Source organism: Rhinopithecus roxellana, chromosome 11 (genome assembly GCF_007565055.1).
Source record: "Rhinopithecus roxellana isolate Shanxi Qingling chromosome 11, ASM756505v1, whole genome shotgun sequence".
In the NCBI taxonomy this organism is placed as follows: Eukaryota; Metazoa; Chordata; class Mammalia; order Primates; family Cercopithecidae; genus Rhinopithecus; species Rhinopithecus roxellana.
In genome coordinates, this window is record NC_044559.1 from 53,279,237 (window position 1) to 53,299,100 (window position 19,864).

The 19,864-nt window shown below is 54.1% G+C and overlaps 2 protein-coding genes across 6 annotated transcripts in view; one reads left to right on the plus strand and one right to left on the minus strand.

Annotated features, from left to right (window-relative positions):
* Positions 1–14,173, minus strand: part of TUBGCP2 (tubulin gamma complex associated protein 2) — a 29,144-nt gene extending 14,971 nt beyond the window's left edge. Inside the window, exons 1-6 of one of the 5 annotated variants that reach the window (XM_030941159.1) lie at positions 13,815–13,924; positions 9,369–9,524; positions 7,202–7,390; positions 4,486–4,614; positions 3,869–4,045; positions 2,192–2,351 (exon numbers count right to left, since the gene is read on the minus strand). In XM_030941159.1, the coding sequence (XP_030797019.1) occupies positions 2,192–2,351; positions 3,869–4,045; positions 4,486–4,614; positions 7,202–7,351 (616 nt within the window). In that variant the 5' untranslated portion in view covers positions 7,352–7,390; positions 9,369–9,524; positions 13,815–13,924. Of the gene's footprint in view, positions 1–2,191; positions 2,352–3,868; positions 4,046–4,485; positions 4,615–7,201; positions 7,391–9,225; positions 9,989–13,814 lie in introns of those variants that run through there. The other 4 variants (XM_030941160.1, XM_010382751.2, XM_010382752.2 and 1 more) reach the window with 4 other exon arrangements.
* On the plus strand, positions 13,886–18,101 carry ZNF511 (zinc finger protein 511). Its single transcript, XM_010382749.2, has 6 exons — positions 13,886–14,087; positions 14,500–14,573; positions 14,876–15,077; positions 15,265–15,389; positions 16,759–16,884; positions 17,728–18,101. The coding sequence occupies exons 1-6, from the start codon at positions 13,935–13,937 to the stop codon at positions 17,804–17,806; spliced, it is 759 nt and encodes a 252-aa protein (XP_010381051.1). The 5' UTR covers positions 13,886–13,934; the 3' UTR covers positions 17,807–18,101.
* The last annotated feature ends 1,763 nt before the right edge of the window (positions 18,102–19,864 follow it).

Consider the following 19,864-nt stretch of genomic DNA (forward strand, 5'->3'; position numbering starts at 1 on the left):
ACACTGTGGAGAGGCACGGCGGGAACATGGAGGGCTGGCAGCCGCCTCATGCTTACAAGGTCCTGATGCTTTCCGAGGCACGTGTCCTCATCACACACTACTCCAGGGGTGTTTTCCAGAGGACGCTGGCCCCAGGTCATGCAAGGTCCCGTGGTGTGGCACTGGTCAAATCGTGGGGTGAGGGCTGGACAGTCCCCTGCACGAACACCACGGTGAGCTCCATTCTCAAGTCTGCACAGGCGGCATGAGGGCGCGGGGACGGTGCGGACAAAGGGAGGCAAGGCAGGCTGGATGCCGGTGGCACCCCTGGGACCTGTGGCCGTGGGAGGGAGGTGGGGCGAGGCCGCCCCTTTCCTAGGGTGCTGAGTGTGCCGAGGGCACCCGCACCCTGACCTGAGAGCCAGCTGCAGGGTTCACAGCCGAGTCCCACACACTTGCTTCCGATCACCGCCATGCTCAGAGCTGCCCGTGGCGCCCAGCATTATTGGACACAGCCCCTTCCCTGGATGGGGGAACATGGGGGGAAGCCCGAACACCCCCTCAGTGCTTCCTGCTCCAGAAAGCTGGCTCCACTGTGCTCCACTGCGGGGATCCCAGGCACCAAGGCCCCGCGCTTCCTTCTCTGAAGCCTCCCTGGGCATCATCAGGAGCTCTCAGATGCCCACGGCTGCCCCGGCCGCCCCTAAATACGCTCTCAGATGCCCACTGCTGCCCCGGCCGCCCCTAAATACGCTCTCAGATGCCCACTGCTGCCCCGGCCGCCCCTAAATACCCGCGAAGGGAGCGGCTCTCGCTCCCTAAGTCTTCACAGTTGGATTATTACTGAAAACACACTGCACAAAGCAGACTGTTCTTTTTTTTGAAACAGGGTCTTACTCTGTTGCCCAGGCTGGAGTGCAGTGGCACAATCACAGCTCACTGCAGCCTCGACCTCCCAGGCTCAAGTGATCTCCCACCTCAGCCTCCTGAGGAGCTGGGACTACAGGTGCACGCCACCACACTCGGCTAATTTTTATACTTCTTGTAGAGACTAGTCTCGTCATGTTGCCCAGGCTGGTCTCGAATTCCTGGGCTCAGGTGATCCACCCACCTCACCCTCCCTAAGCGCTGGGATTACAGGTGTGAGCCACCACGCCCAGCCAAAGTAGACTATTTTCTACACTTTTCATTAACTTACAGCAGAGTTCTGTTTGCTTGGGAATGAGGAAAACAGGTGGATTTCCTGTCACCGTTCTCCAGGGTTTCTGGCAAAGGCAAGGGTTGGCCTCTCGGTGCCCACACCACAGAGTTGCACGAGCAGCGGGAAAGCAGACCGCGTTCCACACTGCCTCTTGAGTTTGGACTAATGGGGAGAGGCAAGACAAGCAAGTATCTCTGTCCTTAAGTTTGTGAAATCTCATTTTTCAATCTAAAAATGTACTTGACTAGGTGTGGTGGCTCACGCCTGCAATCCCACACTTTGGGAGGCCAAGGCGGGCAGATCACCAGAGGTCAGGAGTTCGAGACCAGTCTGGCCAACATGGCAAAACCCCACCTCTACTAAAAATACAAAAAGTAGCGGGCGTGGTGGCACCTGCAGTCCCAGCTACTTGGGAGGCTGAGGCAGGAGAATTGCTTGAACCTGGGAGGTGGAGGTTGCAGTGAGCCGAGATCGCGCCACTGCTCTCCAGCCTGGGCGACAGAGTGAGATTCCATCTCAAAAGAATTTAATAGATAAAAATGTACCCATGAATTGTGACAGATGAACACATCCTGGGTCCCCAGCAACGTGCCTTGAAATGACTATGTGGTCTCACTTGCATCTTGTTTACACGAGCACTACTCTAAGAGGCTTCTGAGAACAGAATCTACAGGAGTGATGAATCGCTGTTCAGAAGTGCTGCACACAATTCTGCTGCCTGCAGGTCTGCACCAGGGCACCAGGATGCCAGCAGGGGAGGGGCCTGCTGGAGGCTGCCCACAGCTCCGGCAGGAGGGATGGGAGAAGAACCCTGAAGGACCCAGGCGAGCCACTCTCCGCTGCCACCCTGGGATGGGAATATGGAGGCAGCGGCCAGCCAGCATCGAGCCTCACAACCTGAGGAAGGGCAGCCCAGGGGAGGGCTGGGCCTGCAGAGTGTCCTGCCCAGGGGCCAGAAATAAATCCATCACGTACCTATCGGCAGAGCCCGGAAATAAACCCATCACGTACCTATCGGCAGAGCGGTGTCTGTGCTGATGCCAGCACCAATCAGGAAATCCCCGATCAGGGCAGGTCTCTCATACACCCACGCTGGGAAGACGGGGAGGTGCTGGCCTGAATTTTTTTTGTTCTGCTTGTCTCGAAGCATCTTTCTTTTAAGTTCCAGAGACTAGCAAGGACATTTTTAAAAACCAAACCAGAAAGATACACTTTAGTGCAAACACTCAAGACACCTGTAGAAACTAACATCTACAGCAAAGATGAGTAGTCAATTTAACACCTACAAAGAGTCAACCACACAGAAATGAAATGCACCTCGATATCCCTGCCACATGTGAGGGGCTGGGGAGAACAGGGCAGATGGGGAGCCCTAGCCCCTCCTCTCAGGAGTCCGGGTCCAGCAAGGGCCCCCTGGGAAACCATGGGCACCAGCAGCGGGAACCACAGGAGAGGGGGCGCTTTGGCACAGAGCCATTGTTTCAGAGGAGGGTGCCCCATGAACAAGCTGAATTGCTTCTTCCTGGCAGTGACTAGGTCTGAACACCACTTGCTGGGTGAACACAGGCATTAGCAACAGACTTGCATCCTTACCCTGCTGGGGAACGGCCCCAGCGCGACAGGCTGGCTCCTGACACGTGGTCGGAGCGCCTGCCCTCCTGTGCCAGTGGCCGCCGGAAGCTGACAGGGTCGGCCTGGGCTGGCCCAGCTTTCAGAAGCACTGACTCCCACTCAGGGCTGGTCAGGCACAGGGGCAAGTGCAAACTGTCTCTGCATGTGGCAGTACGACCCAGTCTCCTTCTGTGCCACACAGGGAGAGCAGTGCCAGGGCTGAGGGAGACATGAACAGAGGCCTAGCACCATGTCCAGCACAGAACGTGCCTAGCAAAACCGGCCAGGCCCTCGGGAGCCGCTGTATCCGACACGCAGCCACAAGGCCAGGACGCCTCAGGAACACAGCTCCTGAGGGAGTTTTAAGGTCACAAAGGCAGGAACGTGGTAGCTCCAAGGAGAGAGACTGGGAGATGACTTACATCAAAAGACCAGGGTAGGCCATAAGACCAAAACCAAGAACAAGTAGCAAATACAGAAGGAATAAAAGATTATAAAAATCTGAAAGCATTCCCTCAAAACTGTCAAAAATTAGAGGAGGGAAATGGGGAGTCAGGATTGGGTAGGCTCAGAGTCATGTGGCCACCTGGCAGCACAATTCCCGCGTGGGTCAGAACCTTGTTGCTATTGATTCTTGTGGTTCAGAATTCTTGGTTTTTTTAAAAAAAATAAACATATAGAGCTAGGTCATGATCAAGCGTTAAGCCTTGACCTCTCTAAATCGGGATTCATTTTTAACAAATGACAGAGAGACATGCCCTTCCAGCAGGGGTCCGGCACAACACTGAGTGTGGGTGCCTGTGGACAGCCACGGACGCAGTACCTGCTGCAGTATGGAGCCCGTGGATGGCCATGCATGCAGTACCTGCTGCAGCGTGGGTGCCTGGGGACAGCCACAGACTCAGTATGTGCTGCAGCACGGAGCCTGTGGACTGCCACGGACACAGTACCTGCTGCAGCATGGGCACCTGTGGACAGCCATGGATGCAGTACCTGCCGCAGTGCAGAGCCTGTGGACAGCCACAGACGCAGTACCTGCTGCAGTGTGGAGCCTGTGGACAGCCATGCACATAGTACCTGCTGTAGCGTGGAGCCTGTGGCCACACTGCCAAGCTGCTTCCTCAGCTCCTCAAGCTCCTGCATGGAGATCTTGGAGGCTGCAGCAGGGACGCTGACGCTGGTGGTACTGCTGCCCGCAGCAGCGGCTGCAAGCTCAGCTCTTTCTTTGGCATTCTGTTGTAAGTACAGCAGAGTCTGAAAACATGTAAAACTGTGTGTTCACACTGGGCCAGCACCTCTTTGGCCACAGTGGGAGAGTAGGGGCGACACCACCAGGACGGCCCCCAACCCTGACAGGCACCCCTGTTAATAGCAAAACGACGCATGCAACAGGCAGGAGCTGAGCGTGACACAGGCGGGAGCTCAAAGTGCCCCAGAGGCTGCTTCTCATGTTTACATCCATCATGGGGGAAGGTGAAAGTGCTCCCAGCTCCAGAGGCTGCTTCTCATGTTTACACCCAACATGGGTAATCTTTCATTCTGATTCACCAAAAGTGTCCTACATGGTCTAGAAGCGTTACTGGTGTGAGGGAGGAAGAGCTGACAGGAAGGTGGCGCGGAGAGAGCAGGAGACGCGACCTCACTCCCAACACGGGCTGCACGGGTGCGGTGTGGCATGCGGCATGGGCACCTACCTCTTTGTCTTCCGTGAGCTTTGACAACAGGTACACCAGCGGGTCAAGGTTCCTTGTATTTTTAGATTTCAGTTCATCATATTTCTTTAGAAAGTCTTCTGGAGTACGAGAAAACTCTGCAATTTTAACCTCAAAAGCACAAACATGAGTGATTTAATGACAATAATAAAGCACTGTAAAAAAAAATGTTAAGAAAATTATACACAATAAGCCGATACAGTTAAATTGGGCTAAATACTCATCCCTCTGAAATAAACTAAGAAACCCATCTCCATGTTGTGTGAAACTTCCCATATTTTGAGCCAGGCAGTGGCTCAAGCCTGTAATCCCAGCACTTTGGGAGGCCGAGGCTGGTAGATTGCTTGAGTCCAGGAGTTCAAGACCAGCCTGGCCAAAATAACAAAACCCCATTTCCACAAAAAGATTCAAACATTAGCAAGGTGTGGTGGCACTCGCCTGTGGTCACTACTCTGGAAGCTGAGATGGGAGGATCACTTCAGCCTGGGAGGCTGAGACTGCACAAGACTAGATCGTGTCCCCGCATTTCAGCCTGGGTGACAGAGTGAGACTCTACCACAAAACAAAACAAACCTTATCCATATTTCCCATAATGGTTTCTTTCCTTTTGTGCTTCTTCGTATTATTTTAATTTTTTGTAGAGACAGGATTTCACCATGTTGCCCGGCCTGGTCTCAAACTCCCAGGCTCAAGCCATCCACCTGCCTCGGCCTCCCAAAGTGCTGGCGTTACAGGCGTGAGCCCCTGCGCCCGGCCCTTTTATGCTTCTTCAGGTTTGTACTGGAAGTAGTGACTTGCATTTCCTCCCAGTAGTTTATGCATTCATTGTATACGTTTCACTGTATTCCCTCTGGAATTTATTATTATGTGCAAGCCTAGAGGTTACGCTATTTTTTTTGATGGAGTTTTGCTCTTGCTGCCCAGGCTGGAGTGCAATGGCACGATCTAGGCTCACCACAACCTCTGCCTCCCTGGTTCAAGTGATTCTCCTGCCTCAGCCTCCCGAGTAGCTGCATGACAGGCACGTGCCACCACGCCCTGCTAATTTTTGTATTTTTAGTAGCAATGGGGTTTCTCCATGTTGGCCAGGCTGGTCTCAAATCCCCAACCTCAGGTGATCCACCCGCCTCAGCCTCCCAAAGGGCTGGGATTACAGGCGTGAGCCACCGTGCCCGGCAGGGGTTATGTTTTACTCAGTGATTTACGATGCTTCCCTCAGAATGAACTAAACATGGGTGTCCCTAAACTCTCTATTCCACTCGGCTAATTTGCCTAATTATCCTTGTACCATTGTTAACCTGTTCAAATAACTGAAGCTTCATAATGTATTTTTTTTTTTTTTTTTTTTTTTGAGACGGAGTCTTGCTCTGCCACCCAGGCTGGAGTGCAGTGGCCGGATCTCAGCTCACTGCAAGCTCTGCCTCCCGGGTTTACGCCATTCTCCTGCCTCAGCCTCCCAAGTAGCTGGGACTACAGGCGCCCGCCTAGTCGCCCGGCTAGTTTTTTGTATTTTTAAGTAGAGACAGGGTTTCACCGTATTAGCCAGGATGGTCTCGATCTCCTGACCTCGTGATCCGCCCGTCTCGGCCTCCCAAAGTGCTGGGATTACAGGCTTGAGCCACCGCGCCCGGCCCATAATGTATTTTTAAAAATAGACTTCAAAATCACTTTTTACTGAAAATCTATAATTCTGAATTATATATGATTTGAATAAAGAAATAACATCTTAAAGGGATTTCAACATGGTTAAGACCACAGGAATGCATATCAGGACTCTCCCTCCTCACAGCTGCAGCGGACAGTGTAGGGAAGAGGGAGGGTTCTAGGCCCCGCTTTCTCCTGGGGCCTCCGTTACTCATCTGCACAGTGGGGTGAACCACAGGAGCTGCTGGGGGGAGTCAGCAGAATCAGAGCTGAACACACACAGCCCAAGTGCTGTCTGCCATCGTTGCCGGTACCACTGAGGCCACCCAGGAATGGGCACTCACCCTTCACCTTCCACGGCACACAGCCCTGCACCAGGGGCGGCACTCACCCTGCACCATCCTGACCCCGGGTTGGCGCTCAGCCTGCACCATCCTGACCCCAGGGCGGTGCTCACCCTGCACCCTGACCCCAGGGCGGCGCTCATCCTACACCCTGACCCCAGGGCGGCGCTCACCCTACACCCTGACCCAGGGGCGGCGCTCACCCTGCACCATCCTGACCCCAGGTTGGCGCTCACCCTGCACCATCCTGACCCCATGGCGGCGCTCACCCTGCACCCTGACCCCGGGGCGGCGCTCACCCTACACCCTGACCCAAGGGCGGCGCTCACCCTGCACCATCCTGACCTCGGGTTGGCGCTCACCCTGCACCATCCTGACCCCGGGGCAGTGCTCACCCTACACCCTGACCCCTGGGCGGCGCTCACCCTGCAGCATGCACAGTCCTGCACCAGAGGTGGTGCTCACCCTGCAGCCTGCACTGGGGCGGTGCTCATTATGCACCCTGACCCAGGGGTGGGCTTACCCTGCACCATCCTGCACCAGGGGTGGTGCTCACTCTCTACCCAGACCCAGGGGTGGGCTCACCCTACACCCTGACCCAGGGAGGGCGCTCACCCTGCACCTGGACCCAGGGGTGGGTTCACCCCGCACCATCCTGACCCCGGGACAGTGCTCGCTCTGCACAGAGCTACCCCAAGGGCAGTGCTCACCTTGGCACTGTGAGCAGAGACAGTGGTAGTGACGTACGGGGTCCTGTTCTTTTGAAGCAGGTCAATGTAGACCTCAGCCCCGTCTCCTCCGTGGACACGCAGCAGGCTAAGCAGTTCATTGACATCATGGTGAATCCGAAATTCACTCATAGTTTTAGCTCTGAGGCACCAACATCACAATATGTTCTCCTAAAGGTAAGAGGGCAGCTATTCATAAAATTTAAACTGTAGAAATAAAACAAAAAAAAAAATTTTTTTTTTTTCTTTTGAGACAGAGTCTCGCTCTGTATTTAGTCGCCCAGGCTGGAGTGCAGTGGCGCGATCTCAGCTCACTGCAAGCTCCGCCTCCCGGGTTCACCCCATTCTCCTGCCTCAGCCTCCTGAGTAGCTGGGACCACAGGCGCCGCCACCATGCCCGGCTAATTTTTGGTATTTTTAGTAGAGATGAGGTTTCACTGTGTTAGCCAGGATGGTCTCCATCTCCTGACCTTGTGATCGGCCCGCCTCAGCCTCCCAAAGTGCTGGGATTAAAACAAAATTTTTTTAACCCTCAAGGCTGGCCAGTGTCAGGCCTTTGACAAACCAAGTTATCAACCGGCCTGGGGCCCCTCCCCTGACACCCCAACAGCCTCTAGAGGGTCCTCTGCATGGGCCTGGGATTCACCTGCCTCCAGCTTCCAGGCGGCCTCCACAGCTCTGGGAGCCATCCCCATGGGCAGCACGAATGGGGCCTGAGACCCGGGTTCCCTTTCTCCTGCACCTCCCTCCACACACGGATCTGGGCCAGCAGGGATGCTCTGCTGCTCGCCTCGGCTGGTAGGCGGAGCTTTCTAGTCCCAAATGTGCAGATGGGAGGCAGTGGAGTCTACACAGGGAGCTCTGCACAGGCCCAAGCCATTGACACTGTGCCAGGTCCTGGCAACCTGGCACACACAATAAAATCCCAGCTTCCACCCAAGAGGCCCACCCTGGTTCTCAGACCCTGCGGTGCTCGGCCGCAGCTCCATTCACTTGGCCGGCTCTGCATTCCTTCTTCACTCCGGTACCCGTGACATCTCCTTCTCTTGCCCAAGCGTGGCTACCGACAGAGATGCTCCGGTAACATTTCTACACGTTCCCTACGCGTTTGAACCAGGTGAGGTTCCACTGCAGCTCCAGCTGCCCCAGGGTCTCACCAGGAGACACGTAACACATACGAGATCGAAGCTGTCACAGACACACCCAAGTGGGCAGCAGAACACTGCGTGGGGTCAGGGTGCAGGGTAAGTGCCACCCCTACTCTCCCACCAGTGGCTGGTCGTTAGCCTCTGCCATTGAGAGTTCTGCTACAAGGCCATTAAGACAAACACATGGCTGTGTGCAGTGGCTGCTGCCTGAAATCCCAGCATTTTGGGAGGCTGAGTCAGGTGAGTTGCTCAAGGCCAGGAGTCAAGACAGCCTGGGCAACATAGTGAGACTCTGTCTCTACAAAAAATACAAAAATTAACTGGGCATGGTAGCATATGCCTGTAGTCTCAGCTACTCGGGAGGCTGAGGTGGAAGGATCACTTGAGCCACTCCAGCCTGGGCGACAGAGGGAGACCCTGTCTCAACAAAAAACAAAACAAAACAAAAAACACACATAGGCAAGGCAACTGGCTATAGATTAAAAAACAAACATAAGCAAACTTTACATGCTTCACAAACATTTCAATTCATCTACACAAGGGTTCTTAATCTGGTATCCATGATTAAGTATCAGTAACTTAATCCATGTATTCTTAATCCACGATTAAGAATCAGTAACAGACGAGCCCTTGAAAGTTATGGGCAAAATAATTTGTGAATTTTCTGAGGCAATGGCCCTTCGACAAATTCTCGAAGACTCTATGACCCAAAAAAGGTAAGCAACCACTCTGTGAGAGCTTCAGGAAGACAAGGATGAGTTCAACAAAACATCGAGTACAGAAGACTTGGCACACACTCCCACAATATGCTAATTCACTAATGACTATTAGCGCGGGACTCGACACCGAGATTCTAACCCTGTGTGACAGAAGGGCGTATCCGTAGATGAACATCAAATACTGGTCACAGGCTGGGTATCTCAGAAAATGGAAGGAAAGCGACAAGCAGGCATGGTGCCCAAGTTGCTCACATACATGCTTTTGACTCAGGAGGCACTCACGGTAACTACAGTTCAAGCACAAGGCAGGGCACGCGCCACGGAGCCCCACGCAGTCCAGACACTGATGTGGCCACTTCCAGGCTGTAGGAACCTGAAAAAGGACGTGTCCTCTCCAAGCTTCTTCTGAAAAGGGGAAGCCCTAGGTCCTGCCTAGAGCTGTGGTGGAGAGAAGTGAAATCATCCTGAGAAAGCACAAAAGGGCCCCTATGTGGTAAGTTCTTACAGTGTTGTCACCAGGAAAGTAGAAACAAACACGCGGCCACTGTTACTACCTGGAGGTGTTAACGCAGTTACCTGAGAAATGGTTAAGTTTGCAAAAGGAAAACTGGGTCCCAATCACTGACAATATCTTAAACTACCAGTTGCTTTTCTAATAGTCACGGGAACCTTGGACGAGGCCCTGCAAACTACTTGCGAAGCAGAAAAGACAGCCCAAAACTTTCTGGCTAGCGGCCTCTTCGAATCCAAGGGCAGCCTGTTTCACCCACATTCTACTGGGCTCCCCGAGGACTGCAGGTTGTCCTGTAGCTGCTGGACCGAGACACACTTTGGTCATGCTAGGTGGCAAGAAAACCATCTGCCACCAAAACAAAGCAGTCCCCCACCAGACACAAGTCGGGAGAGAAAGCTACCTCTGAGGAAAACCATCCGAGTATTTACTGAAAAACTACCTCCTGGGCGTGGTGGCTCCCGCCTGTCATCCCAGCACTTTGGGAGGCCAAGGCGGGCAGATCACGAGGTCAGGAGATCGAGACCATCCTGGCTAACACGGTGAAACCCCGTCTCTACTAAAAATACAAAAAATTAGCCGGCATGGTAGCGGGCGCCTGTAGTCCCAGGTACTGGGGAGGCTGACGCAGGAGAAAGGTGTGAACCTGGGAGGCGGAGCTTGCAGGGAGCCGAGATCGCGCCACTGCACTCCAGGCTGGGTAACAAAGCAAGACTCTGTCTCAAAGAAAATAATAATAATAAAAAAAAAATTAAAACTACCTTCAGGAAACTTCCCATCTCTTCTAGAAATAGAAGCACAGATACCTGCACGTCATGAGTGTTCACCCTGTGAGGCGCCTGCTGCTCTCCCTGAATGTGCGGACCCGGCCTCCAAAAGTGTAGCCCGCGCCTGCACAGAGTCCCCCCACTCAGGAGACCTCTGGAAAAGTCCTGGGGCAACTCTGGGGTGTCACGGTCACGGAGGTTGCTCTCAGTACTTAGAGGGCCAAGGCCAGGGATGTTAATCATCCAGACAGCTGTTCCACCAGAATGTGCAGGGTTCCACTGAAGACACAGCTCTGAGGAACTGTTTAGCCATGGCCGCTTACTTGGTCTTCCTGATGCTCCTGAATTCTTACTATTAATCACACAAACAGGCAGGCCCAGCGTCTGTGACTGGGCGGGACTGAAGTCCCTTTCACAGAGGCTGTGAGCTACGCAGGGACGTGAGCGCAGCAAGCCATCCAGGTGCCAAGGCAAGAGAACAAGGGCACGAGCTATTCTAGTATAATAAAATATATTAAACAACAAGTTATACTAGATGTAGATCATAGACATGATTACATATAAATATCATTAATCATTAGTTTGTAGCAATTATTCTTCATTCCAATATTATAATAATCCTCGCTCTACAATCATAACCTAGGAAAAACCAGGCCATACAGAGACGGGAGCTGAAAGGGCACGCTGAGAAGTGACCAGAAGACAAGAGCGTGAGCCCTCTGTTATGCCTGGGCAGGGCCACTAGAGGGCTCTTTGGTCTACTGGTAACACCAGCATCTGGGAAGATGCCCATTGCCAAGCGGACTGTGGTCTAGTGGTAGCGCCAGTGCTGAGGAAAAACACCCACTACTTAGCAGACCAGGAAAGGGAGTCTCCCTTTCCCCAGGGGAGTTCAGAGAAGACTCCACTCCTCCGCCTCTTTGTGGAGGGTCTGACATGAGTCAGGCCTGCCCGTAGTTATCCAGAGGCCTAACAGTTTCCCCATGATGCTGTGCTTCAGTGGTCACGCTCCTAGTCCGTTTTCATGTTCCATCCTGTGCACCTGGCTCTGCCTTTTCTTTAACAGTAGCAAAATTAGTGAAAGTACTAAAAGTCTCTGATATGCAGAAATAATGGCATAAGCTGTCTCTCTCTCTATGCCTCGGCTGCCAGGCCCCCTGTCCAGTGGACATGTGACCCACGTGACCTTACCTACCATTGGAGATGGCTCACACTCCTTACCCTGCCCCTTTGACTTGTATCCAATAAACATCAGCACAGTCTGGCGTTCAGAGCCACTACCAGTCTCCGCGTCTTGGTGGCAGGGGTCCCCTGGGCCTAGCTGTCTTTTCTTTGATCTCTGTCTTCTGTCTTTATTTCTACAACCTCTCATCTCCGCACACGGGGAGAAAAACCCACTGACCCTGTGGGGCTGGACCCTACAAGGACGCGAGCTGAGGAAGCAAGGCACGCATGCCACACTCCACCACGGACAAGCAGGGCACACACTCCTATTGAGTAAGTGATCAAAACACAGAGGGACGTGAAAAAGAGCCTCTGTTGAGAGCTCAAAACTAACTGTACAAATTGGTTTGAAAAATTATTTTACAACTTGTGGAAAATGTCAAGAGCCCAAAGGCTTTACAGAGACAGAAAGTACAGTCAGGCATCACTCAACATTCTGAGAAATGCCTGGCCAACATGGTGAAAACCAGTCTCCAACAAAAATACAAAAATTAGCCAGGCCTGGTGGCGCACACTTGTAATCCCAGCTACTTGGGAAGCTGAGGCACGAGAATCGCTTGAACCCAGGAGGCAGAGGTTGCAGTGAGCCCAGATCGTGCCACTACACTCCAGCCTGGGTGACAGAGAGAGACTCTACTCCAAAAGAAAAAAGCGAAACGTATGGTTACATGATTTCCTTCTGAGCAATCATCAGTCACTTGCAGACCTAGATGGTGCAAGGCCTACGATGCACATAAGCCACCTAGTGGAGCCTCTTGCTTTCGGGCCACAAACCTGCCCAGCAGGTGGCTGTGCTGAACACTCCTTACCCTGCCCCTTTGACTTGTATCCAATAAACATCAGCAGTCTGGCGTTCAGAGCCACTACCAGTCTCTGCGTCTTGGTGGCAGGGGTCCCCTGGGCCTAGCTGTCTTTTCTTTGATCTCTTTGTCTTCTGTCTTTATTTCTACAACCTCTCATCTCCGCACACGGGGAGAAAAATCCACTGACCCTGAACACTACGCAACTGTAACACAGAGGTATTTGTGTATCTAAACATGGAAAAAGTACACGGGCAGGCATGGTGGCTCACGCCTGCAGTCCCAGCTCTTTGGAAGGTTGAGGGAGGAGGACCACTTGAGCCCAAGAGTTTTGAGGCCGCAGCGATCTATGATCTATGATCGCACCACTGCACTCCAGCCTGGATGACAGAACGAGAAAGCTAAAAGCCTCTATCCGCCACCTGGCCCATTCTCTGCAGTAGATCTGAAGCGTCCACTGCTTCCGCGGTGTTGTCAATCACCATTTTAATTAGATGACTCTAGTCTGACGTCTGTCTCTCCTTCTAGGCTGCCGCGCTCTCCTGTGATTCTTTCACCCACACACCCTGGGCACCTAGCACAGGTCCTGTGTTTCACGGGAGCTGCGGGGACCGGAGACGTCGACAGGACCCCGACAAACCAGGAAAGGGCCTTTGAACTAAAGTAACGGGAAGTCACCCAAGGGCTTTTTTTTTTTTTTTTTTTTTTGAGACGGAGTCTCGCTCTGTCGCCCAGGCTGGAGTGCAGTGGCCTGATCTCGGCTCACTGCAAGCTCCGCCTCCCAGGTTCACGCCATTCTCCTGCCTCAGCCTCCCGAGCAGCTGGGACTACAGGCGCCCACCACCATGCCCGGCTAATATTTTTGTATTTTTTAGTAGAAACGGGGTTTCACCGTGTTAGCCAGGATGGTCTCGATCTCCTGACCTCGTGATCCGCCCATCTCGGCCTCCCAAAGTGCTGGGATTACAGGCTTGAGCCACCGCGCCCGGCTCCAAGGGCTTTAAGTTAAAAACGGTTGTAATAAAACCGGAACCACTCTGGCTCCGGTTCGCAACTGGTTTAGAGGGAACAAGATCCAGGGACTGCCGCGGTCCAACAGGCGGGAGACGAGAGCCGGGGCAAGGCGGACGGGAGAGAGCGTGCGAGAGGGGGACCTGCGACCCGGCTTCCCAGGGCTGGGAGGGGACACCCGGGACTACCCGGAGGCCCGCTCCGCCCCGCCCCGGCTGAGTGTCGGGCCGCGGGGCAAGACGCTGGCCTGGCCGGTGCAGGCCCCAAGGGCTTCGGCCCAGAGTTCGGGGACCGCTGCGCAGCCAGAGGGAACGCGCGGGAAGAGCCGCATCCCGCCAGTTCCGTCGCCTAGTGGTCCCCCGGGCCCGGCAGTCCCCCAACCCCCTCTCCGCGCCCGCGCTCGGCCGGGACTCACCGCAGTACCAGAGCCACAGCTCCCGCGCAGCCCCGACGGCGGCGGAAGTGCGCACGACGTCACGTCCGGCTCGGCTGGCGGACGGTGGCCGACAGGCTGCGCCCGCCCGCGCCCGGGGTGATGCAGCTGCCCCCAGCGCTGTGCGCCCGCCTCGCCGCGGGGCCCGGGGCGGCGGAGCCGCTGCCTGTAGAGCGGGACCCCGCGGCTGGGGCCGCGCCCTTTCGCTTCGTTGCGCGCCCGGTGCGCTTCCCGCGGGAGCACGAGTTCTTCGAGGTGCGTGAACAAAATTGGGAAAAGGCAGTTGTAGGATCCAGGTGGGCCTAAGGCTGCGGGGCGGGGCCGGAGCTGGGAGTGGGCGGGGCCTGAGGCTGCAGGGCGGTGCTGGAGCCTGGAGTGGGCGGGGCCTACGGCTGCGGAGCGGGGCCGGAGCCTGGGGCAGGCGGTACCTGAGGCGGTGGGGAGGGGCCGGAACGTGACGTGGGCGGGGCCTGAAGGTGCAGGGCGGAGCCAAAGCCTGGGGCAGGCGGGGCCTATGGTTGTGGGGCGGGGCCGAGCCGAGAGGGTGGAGCCTACAGCTGTGGGGCGGGACCCGATCCCGGGATGGGTGGGGCCACGGATGTGGGCGAGGCCTGACGCGGGGGCCTGCCGCGAGGCACCTGGCCCCGCCAACGGCACACTCCTGCAGGATGGGGACGTGCAGCGCCACCTCTACCTTCAGGAGGTGCTCATGCAGGTGGCCGACGCGCCTGAGAAGCCCAGGTAAGCGGCTGGGCAGTGCCCTGCCAGTGCTACTTCTGCGCCGCCTCCCTGCCTCGTGCCTAGTCCCTGGGGCTGCGCTGCCGTGCGGCTGCCCCACCAAGGCGCTGTGCCCGTCCAGCCTTGGCATGGCTGACTCCACCACCACCTAACCTGTTTGTGAAACTTAATTCATAAAAAGAGGGCTTGGGATCGCAAAAGATGCATGGGGGCTTAATTGGAGGTCTCAAAGGGAAACTGTGCAGAAAGTCCAGCTTGGTTCCTCGCACCAGAGGAAGGGCCCCTGAAGCAGGTCTCCTTGGCAGGGTGCCCGCGTTTGCCTGCCAGGTGGCCGGCTGCTGCCAGGTGTTCGATGCCCTGGACGACTACGAGCACCACTACCACACACTGCACGGAAATGTTTGCTCCTTTTGCAAGCGGGCCTTCCCTTCCGGACATCTGCTGGACGCCCACATCCTGGAGTGGCACGATTCGCTCTTCCAGATCCTGTCTGAGAGGCAGGACATGGTGGGTGAGGTCTGCATAGCCGCCGAGGCCATCCCCAGTGGTGACGGGCTCAGAGTGCTGCCCCCAGCTCTTGGGTGCACGGGGGCAAGGCCAGGGATACCTTTCCGCCCTTGGCAGCCCTGCTAGAGGGGCATGGTGGTGGGGGAGGGCCAGGGGTCAGAGGGAGGTGATGCCATCTCTGTTTCAGTATCAGTGCTTGGTAGAAGGCTGCAGAGAGAAGTTCAAGACCAGCAGAGACCGGAAGGACCATATGGTGAGGATGCACCTGTACCCCGTGGACTTCCGGTTTGATAAGCCAAAGAAAAGCAGAAGGTAGGGAGCCTCCAGGCTCTGCACGTGTCTGTTGTTGATTTTAGGAAAAGGCTTGCAACCAGCCAGAACACATAGACTGTCAGACTTATTAAGCACTTGTGCATCACCTAATGGGTTGTCCACCTACGGGTACTTGAAGCCCTGGCAGCACAGCTACAGGTGGTTGTGCCAGCGGCCACCCTGCAGAAGGGAGGCTGGAGGGGAGCCCCTGGCTGCCCAGCTCTGTGCCGGTGGAGGCAGCAGAGGGGGTGTGGGAATGAGCAGGCACAGCACCTCTGCACTCACACCCCTTGGGGCTGTGCCTCTATCTCCTGCAGCAGTTGGCTGTGCTCACACATCATGCAGCCCTGGCTTTCTCTTCGTCCTGGTTGCGCGCATATGAACTTGATGCCAAAGCCATTTATTAACATGTTCTTGCCTAGAGCGCACTCTGGGAAATACTTCCTGGAACAATCTTTTTTTTTTTTTTTTTTGAGACAGGGTCTCGCTGTGACCCCCAGGCTGGAGTGCAGTGGTGTGATCTAGGTTCACTGCAACCTCCACTTCTCAGGCTCAAGCGATTCTCCCACTTCAGCCTCCTAAAGTGCTAGGACCTGCCAACACGCATCACCACACTTGGCAAAATGTTCTATTTTTTGTAGAGACAGGGTCTTGCTATGTTGCCCACTCTGGTGGTGAACTCCTGGGCTCAAGCAATCCACCTGCCTCAGCCTCGGAAAGTGCTGAGATTACAGGTATGAGCTACCACATCCAGCTGGAACAATTTTTAAATTGTGTTATATTTCTTCTTTTTTTTAACTGATTATTTTAGGTGAACCTTCATAATCATCTAAAATTGTATTGATCGAAGTCTTTCAGACTACATTTTTTCAAGTAGTAATTTGCTGTTTAAAATAAAATAATTGGGAGAACTCACTGCAATATGGGAGGCTTTACAAAGACTTATGTATAAAGTACTTGTCTCCTTTCCAAGGGATCATTTTAAGGAGAAAAACCCTGCAATGCTGGATTGAGACATTCGTATTATGGAAGAGACTAGTTTATAGTCTCTAGTTAACTTTAGCAAATTTCTCACACTCGTAAAAAGACCTGTGGCACCGTTGGCACCAAAAATACTATTTTCAAAAAAAGTATGATTGTTACAGTTAAGTTTATAAAATGCAGGCTTTATTATATAAACAACGACCTTGCTGTAATCATTTTCCTTTTCCCAGTATCCTAAAAACCACACTATAAAATTAGACTATGCCAAAATAGAAAATATGCTACTTACAAGGAAATCCAGTTTCTTTCTTGCACATTTATTTCTGGGGAACACAGGGGCTGTAGGAGCCATGCAGGGCTGCTGCTCACTGCTCTGTCCCCGCAGCCCAGCCTCAGTGGAAGTCCCAGGGGACAGTGGAGAGCGGTCAGAAGGGGAGGCCATGGAAATCTGCTCCGAGCCTGTGGTGGCCTCCCCTGCACCGGCCGGTGAGAGGCGGACCTACAGTCATAGGTCAGTGTCCAAGCTGTTTCTGAAACACGTTCTCAATGTGTGTTCGGTGCTGAGGATTCTGGGTTGCACCCTGGGCCGCTGCTCTTCTCATACTGAATTCAGAAAGGTAACGCTGGGTAAGAAAATCGGCTTCCGATTTTGCCGGAGAAGAAAGTCCAGATGTTTCAGGTCCTGTGAATAACTAAGTTTCTCTCGCATACTCTGTTTTTGAGCCACTGAAGTGCAGGAATGCCAAGCACCACTCACTTTTCCTCATTGTCTGAGTGGGATGAAAAGAGTCTCACTTGCAGTTGCTTCAGTTACAACCCAGGCGTCTGCTTTTCTAGTGCTACCTGTGCCGTCTGCCTTTCTAGCATTACCTGTACTTGTATTGGGTTAAAGTTGATTTCAAATTAATTTGGGGAAAACAGTGAACAATTGGGGAAAAACATCATCAAAGACTCTAAATAGGTGGAAAGATGAACTTAGCGTTCCCTGCACCTGCTTACAGATGCCTGGACTTTGGCCTGTGGATGAGCCCCGGGGGGCTGGGGCAGTAGGGGTCTCCACTGGACAGACGTGGGGTAGCAGGAAGTCTCAGCCCCAGAGGACTTGGCAGGAGCCGCCGTCTCCGCTGAGTTCTTCCCAGTGGGTGTGCGTGTGTGGCCGGCGGGGATCTCCCACAGGAAGTAGGTCTCAGACAGGCTGTGGAAAGGGAGCTGCCCGAGGGCCCAGGAGGGCTGGCTCTGCATCCCGCATGTTCCCAGAGTGAAAGAGAATGAGAAGAAGACACATGACTGCTGTTATGACCTGGGTTGTTGGTTGGCAAATGCAGCGTCTAATACAAACTTTCTTCCATCCCAGAATACCCTCTACCATCTGCTTTGGTCAGGGTGCTGCTCGAGGATTTAAAAGCAACAAGAAGAAAACCAAACAGTGCTGATAGATTCAGAAAAGAAGTGGGGGGCAGTCACCACTGGTGGGAGTGGCATCCATTGTGGGCCTTTCTCCGACCTTCTGCTGTGGCCACCCGGGGGCCAGGCCCTCACCATCCTCCCTGTCTCTGTTCCTCAACAAATGGCATCAGCAGCCATCATCAGAAGCAGTGAGGGACCCACAGATTGTGGAAACGACCTCGAGACACTATTGGGACTGAGATGCGGATGGCCTGCCTCCCCCTGCAGGGCAAACCCTAAGAATGTATTTTTAAACATATGAAATAAGTATTTTTCACTGATGGTCTTGTGTCTTCATTTCTGTGTTGAGTCAGGTGGGGAATGGTCATTGTTACCCATGTGTATTCTGTTTTCTACCCTCGGTTTTCAGGAAGATTTATAAAGTCCTGGCACCCCTCAGGCGTGGATGATGGGGTAGAATACAGCACTCCGCCTCGTCCCAGACCTCCTGGCTTTGGGAGCCACACCTGGTTGTCCCTGCCACACCACTCAGGGAGTAGACCTGGTGGGGGTAGGCAGTGATGCCCACAGGGAGGGGCACAGTGGCTCTGGGGGTATGGGGTGCTGGGGGTGTGTGGGGTGGTGGAGGGTGCTGCCCCAGAGGGTGCAGGACCCATCACTGGTGCCAGCAGGGACCACGGAGCCTGCAGCAGGAAACGCAGGCCGGGAGGTTGGGGCTGGCATTGGGTTGCAGGGAACACTGGGAGCAGTGTGTCCTGGAGAAACCGCTCTGTTTTGATAAAATTAGGGCTCTCAGGGACCCCCAACCATGTCTTCCTCCAGAGGCCCTGTTCCCACAGCATGTGACTGAGGTGCTCCTGGCCCCCCGCCCCCGGCATCACCTCAGAGTCCCTGGCATCACCTCACAGCCCCGGCATCACCCCCGCCCCCAGCATCACCTCACAGCCCACTCCTTTTGGGGCTCTGGGTCTGGCTGGAGGCAGCTGGTGGTCATCTGCAGCTGCTGCCCAGCTCCACAGGGTGATGCTGAGAGCTCTCCAGCAACCTGGAATCAGGAAATCTCAAGGGCCTCAGGTTCAGAGCTGACATCGCTCAGTGCTTTGTGCTCTGAAAACTGAAGGCAGGTTCCCAAGCACTCAAGGGAAGACACTAAAGCCTGAAGCCCAGGCCTGGGTGCATAGGTGAAGAGAGGCTTAACATGCACGTGTGTGGAGTTGGAGATGAGCAATGGCTGAGGGTGGCTGTGGCGGGGTCGCCCGGGGCCAGTCAGCTGCTTGAGAAAGCACAACACAAGAAAAATGCAAACATGCACATTTACTGCTTGTTCTCTGTCTCCCCGAAGAGATCCTGTCCCAGCCCATCAAGTCCTTCTCCAGCTCCTGCATGAGCTCCCTGCACAAGGCCGGCAGCACAGCCCTGGTGGCAGTGCTCCACGAGGATGTGTTAGCCCTTTCCACAACAGCAGATTCTACTAAAACTCTTTTGTTCACAGCAGGACTGTTTTATACTCTTTGGGGACTGTAGGTCCTGGGTTCCAATCCTAGCTTCATCTCTGCCTGGAAGCTATTTGTTTATTCTGTCTCAGTTTTTCTTCTGACAAGTGGGGAGTGTAGAACTTTGGTATGAAGAATGTTACTGATTTTTTTTTAAAGCCAGCATCGTAATTGTACGTGGGCTGCATCCATTTCTAAGGAGATGCTCATGTTTCTTTTCTTTCTTTTTCTTTTTTTCCTTTTTTTTTTTTTTTTTTTTTTTTTGAGACAGCCATGCTCTTCTTGCCCAGGCTGGAGTGCAGTGGCATGACCTTGGCTCACTGCAACCTCCGCCCCCCAGGTTCAAGCGATTTTCCTGCCTCAGTCTCCTGAGTAACTGGGATTACAGACACACACCACCATACCCGGCTACTTTTTGTATTTTTAGTAGATACAGCATTTCACTATGTTGGCCAGGCTGGTCTTGAACTCCTGACCTCAGGTGATCTGCCTGCCTCGACCTTCCAAAGTGCTGGGATTACAGTCGTGAGCCACCGCGCCAGGCAGAGATGCTCATGTTTCTGCTGCAAGACCTGTGAGAGCTGAAGCCAG

Excerpts from the sequence above, each read along its gene's own strand:
- ZNF511 (XM_010382749.2), top strand. The coding sequence starts at position 13,935 with ATGCAGCTGCCCCCAGCGCTGTGCGCCCGCCTCGCCGCGGGGCCCGGG. Across the intron at positions 14,574-14,875 it reads GACGCGCCTGAGAAGCCCAG|GGTGCCCGCGTTTGCCTGCC; the intron begins GTAAGCGGCTGG and ends TCTCCTTGGCAG. Across the intron at positions 15,390-16,758 it reads AAGCCAAAGAAAAGCAGAAG|CCCAGCCTCAGTGGAAGTCC; the intron begins GTAGGGAGCCTC and ends CTGTCCCCGCAG.